The sequence below is a fragment of the Sesamum indicum genome, linkage group LG1, assembly GCF_000512975.1.
Source record: "Sesamum indicum cultivar Zhongzhi No. 13 linkage group LG1, S_indicum_v1.0, whole genome shotgun sequence".
NCBI lineage: Eukaryota > Viridiplantae > Streptophyta > Magnoliopsida > Lamiales > Pedaliaceae > Sesamum > Sesamum indicum.
The window spans coordinates 12374319-12387658 of NC_026145.1; the positions used below are offsets into that span (position 1 = coordinate 12374319).

At 35.1% G+C, this 13340-nt stretch overlaps 2 protein-coding genes across 5 annotated transcripts in view; both read left to right on the forward strand.

Annotated features, from left to right (window-relative positions):
* The window catches only part of LOC105164834 (chaperone protein DnaJ), a 9527-nt gene extending 5936 nt beyond the window's left edge, over window positions 1-3591 (forward strand). The window contains exons 7-11 of the mRNA XM_011083631.2: window positions 196-325; window positions 890-1050; window positions 2239-2330; window positions 2634-2730; window positions 3246-3591. Of these exons, the coding sequence (XP_011081933.1) occupies window positions 196-325; window positions 890-1050; window positions 2239-2330; window positions 2634-2730; window positions 3246-3291 (526 nt within the window). The 3' untranslated portion in view covers window positions 3292-3591. The remainder of the gene's footprint in view (window positions 1-195; window positions 326-889; window positions 1051-2238; window positions 2331-2633; window positions 2731-3245) is intronic.
* On the forward strand, window positions 4502-8532 carry LOC105164843 (zinc finger BED domain-containing protein DAYSLEEPER-like). 4 transcript variants are annotated; one of them, XM_011083643.2, is made up of 2 exons: window positions 4502-4668; window positions 6297-8532. In XM_011083643.2, the coding sequence occupies exon 2, from the start codon at window positions 6298-6300 to the stop codon at window positions 8335-8337; it is 2040 nt and encodes a 679-aa protein (XP_011081945.1). In that variant the 5' UTR covers window positions 4502-4668; window position 6297; the 3' UTR covers window positions 8338-8532. The 4 variants fall into 4 exon arrangements, with proteins under 4 accessions (XP_011081945.1, XP_011081954.1, XP_020552294.1 ...); XM_011083652.2 differs by having other exon boundaries at window positions 6347-8532; XM_020696635.1 differs by lacking the exon at window positions 4502-4668 and adding an exon at window positions 4691-5536.

The window sequence follows — 13340 nt, forward strand, 5'->3', positions numbered from 1 at the left end:
GGGGGGGGGGGGGGGGAAGGCTTATGCCTGGGTGTTGGTTCTGCAAACTGTACGGGCATGAATTTTTTATGGTTCATAATCATATTTTCTTGTCTAATCTATTTTCCTTCTGGGTGTTTCTATCTTGCATATGTCAAAGATACACAGTGAAATGCATGTTTTTTACACTTCTTGGGGCTTCTCCCTGTTATACAGGGGCCCACCTGGAGATCTTTATGTCTATCTTGATATTGAAGAGATACCTGAGATTCAAAGAGATGGCATAAATCTCTCTTCTATAATTTCAATCAGCTACCTGGATGCCATATTGGGGACTGTTGTGAAGGTACATTTGCTCTTGGCTCTTGTTTCAGATTTGATTCTTTTTAGTCTTCTTGTTTTTGGCTTCTTCGCATTTATCCTTTGATGTCGCAGTCTGGACAGAATACTGTACCCTTCCTGTAAGTGAGGTCGCTGACTCTAGCAATGAGTATAATGTCTCTGTGATTTTTAGAATTCTTAGGCAGTGCTTTTTCCTAATCTTGGTAACCATTTTGGCCGCCATCTCACTGTCACCATCTCATTTTAGTTGTGAAATTATATTTGGGTTCATAACAATCTTTTATGAGTCAGGAAACTAAAAACCTACTATATTCAGTTACAATTCTAGAAGAATTATTTTAATTGATAATAGTATATTCTTGCCCTAGACCATACATCTTTTGACACCTATGTTTGTTCACATGCGAATCATGTGTAATGTCGACATACTCTTAAGTGATTTTAGTTGCCTCTGGATTGTAAACTTTACCTATGCAAGTTAGACTTAAGCTATGCTGTGGAGTTTCGTGCTATTCTTACTGATATTGCCAGAGTTACATCCTGTTGATAATGCTTATATGTGGTATAGGTTAAGACAGTTGAAGGAATGACCGACCTGCAGATTCCTCCGGGTACTCAACCTGGAGATGTGCTTGTCTTGGCAAGAAAAGGTGTGCCTAAACTGAACAGGCCATCAATACGTGGTGACCATCTATTCACTGTTAAAGTTAGCATTCCAAAGCGTGTCAGGTATATGAATAACCTTTCTCCTCTCATCTAATTCTATCTGCATTTGCTTTAACTTTTCTGTTATTATTGTAGAATATCGAAGACTAGTTTATGTTTTGTTATATTGGTTGTACTTTTTTCTGCCATTGCCGAATGATTACATACATTTGTTCATCTCTTTGTTGGACACACATGTTTGTAGCTGTGCGAATAAGGGTTGAAGTACTTGCACAATGTCTTGTATCCTAGTGTTACACGTTTTCTTTGTTTCATATTGATGTGTTTGATCACCTGTTCCCTATGTTAGTCTATATAAAATTGGTGAGGTCAGTAGTCAATACCATTGTTTCTTTCTGTTGATTGGTGTTATTCTGTGGTGTTGGTGCTGTCAAAGACCAAACAATGGTATATGATAGCATAGTCAAGGGGTACTTAAGAATTATCTTGTTGCCTGAAACAGATTGCTAAACCAAGACTCCCCATCTCATTCGCATGAAAACATGAGATTTTCAGTATAGCAATCAGATATTCATGCTCACCTTCCGCAGATTCACGTCCACCCTTAATGTTCATTTGATCTTGTGTCACTAACAAGGAAGACTTAGAGGGTATTTGGCTAAAGTTATTTAAAACATTTTATAAGTTAATTCATCTTATAAGATGTTAGATCTTATTAAGAGCAAACTCTTGATGCATTTTGGATATAATAAGATGGTGAAACTTGTAGGATATTGGTAAAATCAATATGGCAAAACTAGGGAGCTTGTTAAGATTTTAAAGTGAGCTAAGAACTCTTACCTTTCTTGAAGAAATCTTACTGTTGGATCTTACAAGCTGTTATTTTGAAAATTTGGCTGAACACTTCACAATATCTTCTAAGTTTTCAAGCATTTTATTTAGTTGCCTTCAAGGAAGCCCTCTTAGTTTAGCAAATGAAGAAACTTTGGAATCTTGAGTTTGTCTCCAGAGTTATAAATGATCCTGATGGTAACGCGAGAATTGGATTACTTGATTCCTTAATAAAATATTGAATTCCTAGTATTAGACATGACTAGTATTATTAATATGCCCATGGAACATTCCAACAACTGATTCAGTGATTGAATATTCTATTTAATGAATTCACTTGCCTGTTTTGGCTCCAATTTTATGGTACATATGTTGCTGATGAATTCTTTAGATTTAAGGTAATTTATCTTCTATTTTCAGTTCAAAGGAACGTGAGCTGCTCGAGGAGCTTGCTTCTCTTGGGAGTGCCCCTGCCAATCGGTCAAAAACTCGCCCGAAAGTTGAACAACCTGGTGGGCATTTCTTTTCAAGATTTGCAATGCAACTTATAAAATTGAACAAATTATGAATCTTCAAATCTTGATATTGTTGCATGATAGAGTATTCTTTTCGTTGATGCTATCTGAAACTTGAAAGTAGTCCTAGTTTTATGTCAAGCTGCAGGTTATGTTAATTCCAGAGAACTATCATATATAACATTTCCAATATTAAAAATTTGCTCTATTACTATTCTATGAGAAAAGGGTTATTATGCACATCCAAATCAGCCAATTTTGAATCTTATATTGAAGTCTAATCTGAACTTTGCATTGCAGATGAAAGTACAGAAAGTGAACAAAGTTCCATCACTGAAAAGAAAGATGAATCAGAAGATCAAGATGACTTATGGAAGAAGTTGAAAGATTTTGCTGGGTATATTTTCCTCCCCACAGTTCCCTATAAACTTGACCAGAGCTGCTGAACGATGCTTCTAATTATCATGACTTTGTTTTTACATTGATTGATTAAGCATATCATTTGATCAATATAAAACATGCATTTCAACATTTTAAAATTCACTCTCCCTTTGTGGTATTCGCTTTGCATGCTCATCCAAATTATTAGCATGACTTGAAATGTACTTTGGATAATATTCAATTCTTGATTTGGTATCTTTGGTACCTAGGTTTTAAGATCTACATGCATGTTTTCCAGTGTGTATTTTCTTTAAGATGCTTAATGGAACCATATGGAGAAAGCCTTGTTCATCTCTCTTGTGACTCTACGGATTTCGAATAAATGCAATTATCCATATTTGTTTTGATGAATGATTCTGGATTACCGCTTTATATTATTTTGACAGTATTGCATTGGATCAATCTTATACCTTTCATAGTCATTATTCTTGCTTGTACAACTATGCATTAACAAAAATCATATGCTTGCAGGTCTATGGCAAATGGAGCTTTGAAATGGTTCAAAGACAACTTATAATTCTTCATTTGCGTAACAGTCATCCTCGAGGAATACCAACCTTGCTCAACATATACTTGCTCTTACTGATATCAGAGTGTCATCTTTTCTTGATGTCGGGTCGTTTCACCCTTCTTCTCAATGATCTTAGACTCTAGCTGAGAAAAATGGACAAGAATATTGTGGGAATTCTTTGATTTTTTCCCCCTCACCAGTGCTGTGAGTCACCGTAGAGTTGTCTGAATTGTATTCTTTTGTATCCATGAAAGAATAGAGTGGCAGTACTTAGAAAATCTTGCAAAATACCTTCTTTGATCTTCATCTTGTCTTGTGTCTTCTCACTATACTTAGAAAATCTTGCAAAGTAACTTTTCAAATCACTCGTTTTTATCTCTTTGGTAATAAGTATTAACGAAATTTAAAAACTAAACAAAGTTAAATATTATTTTTATTAAAAAAAAGAATCATTCTAAAATAACTCTATTATGATCTCTTTTTATTTTAAATAATCTTCATCCCTAACTAAATTATGGCCTCTGTCTATAAGTTATCGCTCTCACTTTACCTGCAAAATTACAATCTCTTCAAAACTTTTGAATTATTTATTATTGTGAAAATTGTGATTTTATTTTGATCTCTCATATACTTTTATCAGAGAAAATTAACTACCTGCGGATCTTTTAAAAGTTATGCTACTTGTACGAGATATGGGTATTATAATTTTTAGGGATAATTACAAAATCCTCTTATGAGATTTGATATTAATAGAAGTTATATTTTATACATTTAATATTTATTTTCGTCCAACAAATAGATTTATTTATTAGTAAAATTTATAAAATTTGCTTACATCAATAATAAAGTTGAATGAAAATTTCGATTAACTTATTACATGCTTATTATGGGTCAAATGCTTTTTTGATCAAATTATCCTTATAAGGGTGAAAATTACCTTTTCATATGTATTATCGTGTGAATATACATAAAAATAGTTTAATTAAAAAAATTATTTAATTTGTAATAAATTTGTTTTAATTCAATAAGGTGAAATATAAATATTTACAGGTCGTCAAGAATTTAAATTGAGAAGGTGAATGTAAATAGCTGTAGTTTAGATTACCTAAAGGAAGATCTGTGGTCTAATCGGACGGCTAAGGAGAGAGAATCCAAAACTCCTGCCTTATTTAGTGGACCAGAGATATAAATAGAGGGAGTCCATGTCCAAATAGGCCGCCACTGAGAAAGTCCATTTATTAGGGTTTTTGAGCTCAAAGCCCATCTTTCTCTCCCTCTCCCCCTCTCCTTCTCCCTCCATTAATTTCTCTTGAAAAACTAACGGAATTCGTAAAACCCTAAACCCGGGTTCTCGGTAGCAGACTGTTTCGTTGCGCCGCTGAAGTAAGTTTTTCTCAACTTGTTTCTTGTGCATGAATTTCGCTCGCGCTGTTTCAATTTTCGTTCGAGAGTGGTGGTTTTACTGGTTTGTGGCCGCTCTTTGTGATCCTTTTTTTTTTAATTCGTTAATTTTGCTTTGTGGCGTTATGGAGGTGAAGTTAGGTTTTTCTGGGTTTTTTTGTTATTGGAAAAACTGTTGTTGGGGGTTTAATTTTGTGTGAAGGTGGTATTTTCTTTTGATAATTATAGGGCCTTGAGAAAGAATTAATTTTCTTGTCTGTTCTTTGTTCTTGTGTTTGGGTGGTGTTGATGTACCTGTAGGACTGCATATGGGGTTTTTATTGAATGTATATGTGCGTTTGCAGTGTGCCATGTTGCGTGGGTTATTTGCTTGTATATGTATTTGGTGGACGAGGTGACTGTGCTCGTCTATTGAAGTGAGAGATGCTTTCTGCGATTAATGCAATTGCACAAATTTAGTTCTCCTCTATGTGGATTTTGGAACCATTTCATATATGTATGGAGTAGATTTTACATTGAAGAGCTTTAAAAGGCGCTACTTACTGGGAGTTTCTATACTTTCTGCCTCTTTCTGAAACCCTTTGTTCAGAAAAGGCTGACTTTTCATCTTTCTGATCATGACTATGTTGTATGGGACATGGACTGTCAATCAAACCCATGTTTGAATGAATTTCTTGATGCAAGTTCTTCCTTCATCAGATAGAAATCAAAAGGGTGTTTCAGAAATGTGTACAATCTAGCGAACGGCCCTATAAACAAATGGAACAACTTGAAAATCGGAAAGGTTTTGGCTAGATTATATGTTCGTCCACCACTTTGTTGAGAATCCTCAGGTGGTTCGTCAAGCTTGGTAAGCGTTCTAGGCTTTTTATTGGAAAAATATACTTCAGATATTGGGAGTTAGAAAACCTAAATGAATTCTTTAAGAACAAATTTCCTGTCCCAGTTCCACAGCGTTTTGTTTGTTTAGCACAAACTGGGAATGACCATTGGAGTCAGTAGGGTTTTCTTATTGAAGGTTCTAGTGATAGTGAATGCCAAAGTATTGCTTCAATGGTGAAGGTTCATTATGCAGAGAGTCCTAAGTAGAAGAGGAAACAGTTTACTTCTTTGAGTCTATTTACCTGATGGGGTGGTTATTTCACTCTGCTATGTGATTTAAGTTATATAATTATTTGTACTTTGTGTGCATGAGTACCCTAAATTCGTATTTCTGACTGATGCCATGCAATTTTCTGAATTATCTTTGCAATTGAGATTTAGCATATGATTTGAGTCACCTTCATATGTTTTTGGTTTCTTCCCTTAATGTATGTCGTTTCGGACAAAAAGCAAAAGGGAGATGGGATAGGAAATTTCTCTGAAGCTCCTTTTTGGTTGTGTTTTGTGATACCAAAATTGAAGAGCATGGTTTTATGCACATGGCACCCTAATGGGAGATAGGAGGGAAATTTCTCCATAGCTCCTTTTTAGCTGTGTTTTGTGATTCCAACATTGAAGAGCATGGTTTTATACACATAGCACAATTTCCCCCTGGACATCATAAAATTACGGAAATCTAATCAATTTAAAGAAATTTATGGTCTACACTGTTTTTTCTTTTATCGCAGGATGTACACAATGGATATATCTATTGATCAAAATGATTTCCCCAATTCAGATGCACAACCCAATAAACGCCGGCGGAAGAAGTCCATGGTCTGGGAGCACTTCACAATTGAAACTGTTGACGCTGATTGTATTAGGGCCTGTTGTAACCAGTGCAAAAAATCCTTTGCTTATATCTCCGGCTCGAAACTAGCAGGCACCAGCCACCTAAAACGACATATTGCTTTGGGAATCTGCCCTGTCAGCCGGCACAATCAGGGGAAAGATCAACCGAGTCCATACATACCAGCTCCCCGAACTAATATTTCTGCAAATGGTAACTTCCCAAGAAAGCGTCACCGAGCTGCCAATGGAGTGGGAAGCATCTATATAAGTGAGGATAATTACAGCCATGAACTTGCAAAAATGATCATTCAGCATGAGTATCCACTTCACATGGTTGAACACTCCGGATTTATTGATTTTGCACGGACTCTGCAGCCTCAGTTCAATATTACTAGCGTCACTCCCGTGCAAGAGCAAGTTATGGGCATTTACTTTAGGGAGAAGCACAAGCTTCTGGACCTTCTTAGTGGAATGTCAGGACGTCTTAACCTTACGGTGGACTTGTGGACTTCAAATCAAAGCATAGCTTATGTACTTCTAACAGGTCACTTTATCGATAATGATTGGAAATTGCAGAGGCGAATCTTGAATTTTATCACGGTACAGTTTCCTGATTCGGATACAGCCTTTAGTCATGCCATTGCTGATTGTCTGACTGATTGGGGTGCTGAGGACAAGTTATTCACTGTTACTTCAGATCGTTCTTATGCCAAAGAAAAAAACAGAGATAATCTGAGGAATTTACTATCAATAAAAAATTCCCTTATTCTCAATGGTCAGCTGTTAATTAACAGCTGTTATGCTCGTATTTTGAGAAGCCTTGCACAGGATGCTATAGGATCTATGAGGGAAACGATTGAGAAAGTACGCCAAAGTGTGAAGTATGTTAAAACTTCGGATGCTCATGAAGAGAGATTTACCAAATTGAAACAACAGCTCCAAGTGCCGAGCACAAAGCACTTAATGATTGATAATCTGACAAATTGGAGTAGCACTTATCAAATGTTGATGGCTGCTTCTGAACTGAAGGAAGTATTTTCTTGTTTGGATACTTCTGACCCGGATTATAAGTTGAGTCCGCAGATGGAAGAATGGGAACAGGTGGAAACTCTGTGTGCATACCTGAAAATATTTTATGAGGCAGCCAATATACTGACTTCACCTGTGTACCCGACAACTAATTTATTCTTCCATGAAGCCTGGAAGATTCATCTTGAACTAATGCATGGTGCTAATAGCCAGGATTTCTTTGTTAGCTGCCTGACCAAACCGTTGATGGAAAAATTTACTAAGTATTGGGATGACTGCAACCTTGTGTTGGCAGTTGCCGTTGTAATGGACCCTAGGTTCAAAATGAGACTTGTGGAGTTCAGCTTTTCCAGGATATACGGTGAGGATGTTGAGACTTGGATTAACATTGTTGATGAGGGTTTGCATGAACTCTATCTCGAGTACTTGGTTCAGTCCCTTCCTGCACCCACTTTCATAGAAGGAGAAAATGATACTTTGGTAAAGACAGAGCCTCAAGAAGAAGGTCTTCTTTCAAATACTGATGGTTTTTCAGATTTTGACATTTATATCTCCGACATTATGAGTGCGCAACATATGAAGTCAGAATTAGATCAATATCTAGAAGAGCCTCTTTTGCCCCGTGTGCAAGATTTTGATGTTTTGGGTTGGTGGAAAATGAATAGATCAAAGTATCCAACATTATCCAAACTGGCTTCCGATGTTTTGTCTATTCCACTTTCTACCATCTCAGCAGAATCCGTATTTGATATGAGAGAGAAAAAGATTGACAGTTATCGAAGTTCATTGAGACCTAGCATACTGCAGGCTCTCGTATGTTCCAAAGACTGGCTTCAGCATGAGTCCTCAGAAGTTCCATTGGGAATTTCAACAGAAATTTCTGCTGCAGCAGTTAAAACAGAATTCTGATGTCTGAGCTGCATATTCATTTTTGTAGATGTCCATTGTTCTTTTTCTTTATTTTCTTTTTCTTTTTTTGAATTATAGGAATAGAAAGTTAGTATTCTTTGTTCATTAAAATATCTAATAAGAATATTTTTCCCTTGCTTAGGGGTTTTGAGCATGTGCATGTTGCAATATTTCAAAAAGTCCCACATTGCTCTTTTTCATGTGTTCCAGGCATCAGACAAGCCTTGCTTATTTTCTCCTCTATTCCCATTTGGTACTCTTAGCATCCCAACTCTTTGCCTCCCACCCAGCTTTTTCTCTGTGCAAAAATATAGGATGGTTTCAATTTCGATCGTCACTCCATTATGATATGCTTAAGAATCATAGGTACCAACATATGTTGTACTCTATACTTGTAGAGATAAATACAGATTACCTGTAAGCATAACCGATGTGTTAGAATTCGAACTCCTTGTCAATGGAGCGGACCCTATACATTCTATTGAGAATAAGCATAACGTGATTGCACAGTATTGCAGTATTGCAGATTTGCAGCTATATAGCAACCCTATTAACTTCAGTCGATCGCCAACCAAAATATCTAAAATTGAAGTCTGAAACTCATCCACAATTGGGATTAAGAAAGAAGAGAGGTCACAAATTAACTCTCACAAAATTTTCTCTTATTATTGATCCAGGGAATGATTTTCTTGAATTGTCGAAAGCACCTCGTGTACTGGGATACTGACTTATCAGGAGATTCATATCAAGAAGTAGTTTTATCAAAGAACATTTTGGAAGTTGGGTAACTATAACATTTCCAAAAAACCTGGGTTGAATTTTTTAAATTAAAATCCTAGAACAGCAAGAAGGGGCACCGCAAGTTACTCCGAAACCAGATGCATTCCCTTGCCAGCAAGGCTCACCTAAGGTATTCATGAACTGGATCAATGTTGCCGGATCCCCCCCGCAGCCTGCCATTCAGTCCAGGTCCCTGCTCTGATTCATCCATTGAACTCCACTGCTGTTCCTAATGTCTATCATGTTGTGGCCATCTGCATTTCAGAGTATTAGAATGCTGTCTCTGAATTTTACAAGTGGAGTTGTTTGTATGGTTCATATCCATCTCTTCAGCAGATGTGAGCTTTTTTTAGACCTAATAATCATCACATCACACTCTAGTAGAATGAATGTGAGTAAAAAGTGATGAAGATCATGAGACAAATCGGTTTCGGAGGATTGATATATTTTTTGTTAAGTGAAACTACGAGATCATCAACATATGCCTCTGAAGATTTTTTGTAAGTTTCTGTTATGATTACTGCAACTAATTGCAGAGTAAGTGTACTCGACTGTCATATAATTAATTCAGATTCGACCAAACTTAATGTGAGTTAAAGTTTCCCATCTCTCTCTCTCTCTCTCTCTCTCGACAAGGAGAATATGTAGTCTTGTTATAATAAATAAGAGATTTACCAAAGAAACACGACAACTGATGATCTGAAAGGTACATTATTTTGCTTTTGGCCGGTGAGAGATATCCAATTTGAACTAATTTTCGACTACAGTAAGACACAATAAGAGTCTTGAATGAGCACAGCACGCTTTATGACTTAAAGTCAGCAATTCTGTTATAATTGCTATCAAAGTCCCACTGCACATGACATCACCATCAAAACCAGCTTAGACTTTCACAATAACATGTTGGAAATGGAAAGCAACCATTCAGACTTGTTGTTATCTATGCAAATTTCAATAATCACGCATAACCCATATGGAACTTGCGTCATCAAACACGATTTCTACCCAGCTATTTCACTGAGTTTAGGTAGAACGCGACTGTTTATGCTATGGCCGGTCCGTGAATTAATTCATAAATCATATTAATATTGGATTTGATACAATTTAATGAGCATACTATCCCCTTATAAAAAAAACAACAGTTTATCCCAAAAGGTAAATTGTTTTATTTTAATTAACACATGATAAGTCTCATAATCTGCTGCTACCTATCCGGGTTGGTACACGGGTTGGATCCGGTTATCCGGACCCATCTAACATGTTTAGGTAGTGACACCCGTCCAGTGTTGGGGCCCATGTAAAGCCCTATAAATACCCCAAACCATGGCAGAAGAAGGTAACTTCACTTCTATCATTCTACTCGCAAATTAAGATTGCACAATTTTTCCTCAATCTCAAACTAACTTAAACATGGGAGTATCATCATCGGGGATGAACCCACTTGCATTTTTTCCGATTAAAATTTATTATTATCTTTTCAAAAATACAATAAGTTAAATAATTTATTATTTTTCTATTTCTTTCACTTTATTTTTCTTAAAATTGAATTACGGTCTATATTTTTATTATCGTAAGTTATATTTCAAGTCCATAGTATTTACCTAATTACACGTACAAATAAAAAGAAAATATTAATTTATTATTTGCCTGCAAATTATGATTCTTTTTTCTTCTTTAAATCAGTTTATTGATAATTATGAATCAGCCGAAGAGAAGAGTCAAAAAACTCACTTTCAGTATTCCTCAATTTGTCTGCTGCAATTATGTGAGACTACACTTATGAATTATGATTCTACCCTCCTTCAAATATTTAATTAAATAAAAATCCCAAAGTCTTCAACTACATACTCCTAAAGTTCCACTTAAAGTGTTACGAGTTTGAAATTTATGATGCACGTATTGTTGGTCAATTTATATGTATATATTATACATTATTTTCAGTAACAGTTAACTCATAATATTTGGTTCAGTAACAAGTCACTTTACATTGTATTATGGTCGGTGGCCAAGTAAAGCTCATCATTTTATATGAATGTATCATGAGTTGCGTATGTAGGTCTATGACGTTTTTATTTCAGTAACTATCTAGTATATATCGATACTACTACTATGATCAATTTGGACAATATTTCAATTGAAACCTAAATATCTATTCCTCAAAACCCAAGGATGAAATTCAACTCAAAATATGTTAAGAAGTTAGACTCAAGTTACTCAACACTTGCAGGCCAAAGCCCTATTGGCACACTCATCACCAGTAGGCTAAAACACCACTAACCCAACTTCTGTTCACCTACTAATGAGGTAGCACTCAATCCAGACCCAACTCTAGCAAGTCCAGAGTCCAGTTATTTCATTCAAAACATCACCCTTGTCGTAAACATCAAATGACCACTCACCCTCAAGGCATGCCAGCATGGATGGTTGTATCCGACTGGATAAAGATGACAAGTAGCTACTTCTTTGATTTTAGGCTACTATCTTATTGATCTGGCATAATATCTTCCCAATGTTGTGGGGCTCAAGTGACGTAGCAAACATAAGGATAAATACGATTCTATAAAGTAGACACCCCAAAGATTACTTGAATATTTTAACTTCCCATTACCATCCCGAGTTTTTCTATAATAACGGTTCAAGTAGGTCAACAAGGTAACAAGTTCATTCAACAAGCATACATGAATTCTGTTCACCTTCCACTCTTTTCACATGAGTTTCAACACTCTCTTTCATATTTTCAACACTCTACACCTCACATTTTCACATATCTAGCTTGCTAGATTTTACGTTTTGATTTGAGTTCCTTATTTTATTTCATCTCAAACACCTTTTGACTTGAGTATTGAAGTGTTAACTTCTGTTTGTAGGTTAATCCTCTAATATTTTCAAATTTTGATAAGATCCTTCAATATGTGTGGTGCTACTGGACTCAGCATGCATCATTAATAGTAAGGATTTCTTAATTAAAATAACTACAACAAATTTAATTTGACTTTGGCTCAATTTGGTCCGGGATTATGAGATAATTTATTTTGAAAAAAGTGATTACAGAGTTTGAATTTATAATTTCATGATTGATTATATAAATAAAAAATTATAGTTAAATTCCAGAATTAACTCATTTTTAAAGCTACAAATGGAGTTAATAAAGGAAAATTTAGAAAAAAAAATTACAAATTGTAGTTGTTATGCAAACATGATTTTGATTGAATTTAAAAAATGGGCCAAACGACATCAAAATTAACTTACAATTGCAATCAAAACATAAATTTGATCAGCTCAATCATAGAATGGAAGGAGCACTTAATGATTTACTAATATCAATTAAAAATGAAGTAACTTTTTTATGACTCTCAATCACAATCTAAGAAGAACTTGAGGGAGATCCAATGAATGTCCTTTTCTTGTCATCTAACTTGAAAAGACATGCAATATTTCTCACAAAGTCCTTGTCATTGCCAAATTTCCATTTCCACCCCCCACATGCCTCTTCATGGCAAAGAAAATCACACTTCATACAAAAGATTTTGACTTCTTTTCAAAAACCTTTTCTTGGACTGAGTCACTATGACTTAAATTCTGTTTTTGCACAAAAAGGAATTTAGTAGTTATTTAAAGAGAATATGTTGATTGATAGCAAAGGGGCCATTTTCTTTCCTATGCATATTTCTTCTTCTTGTGACTCTTTTTCTTTCTTTCTTTTGTTTTTGGAATGATAATTTTATAATTGGAATGAGTTAAATATTCAATGTCCCGAGGGATTTTGATTTAGAACTTGAAAAGTAGAAATTTTTTAATCTTCATATTTTTCTAAAAAAAGAATAAAATTGATCCACGTTATGGACAACGACCGCTACTTTGGGGTCAATATGTTAAAATCAAAAACTTGCCAAGAGTTTCGTGGATTCGGGACCAAATTCAGATCTGGGATATTTTTTTAAAAAATATTAAAAATAAATTTTTATTATAATTTTTTTTTAAAAACAAACCGATCACAACTCTATGAATATAAGTGATGTATATTGGTATAAAAATATTTACCTACGAGGGTAAAAAAGTAATTTACAATATATGAGGCACATGGTAAGCACATACAATCCGCTACACCATATAACTTTCAACACTACTATAAATATAAAAAATATATTATGGTGGGTTGTATGTGCTTACCATGTGCTTCATGTATATTAAATTACTATTTTATCCTCGCATACAAATACTTT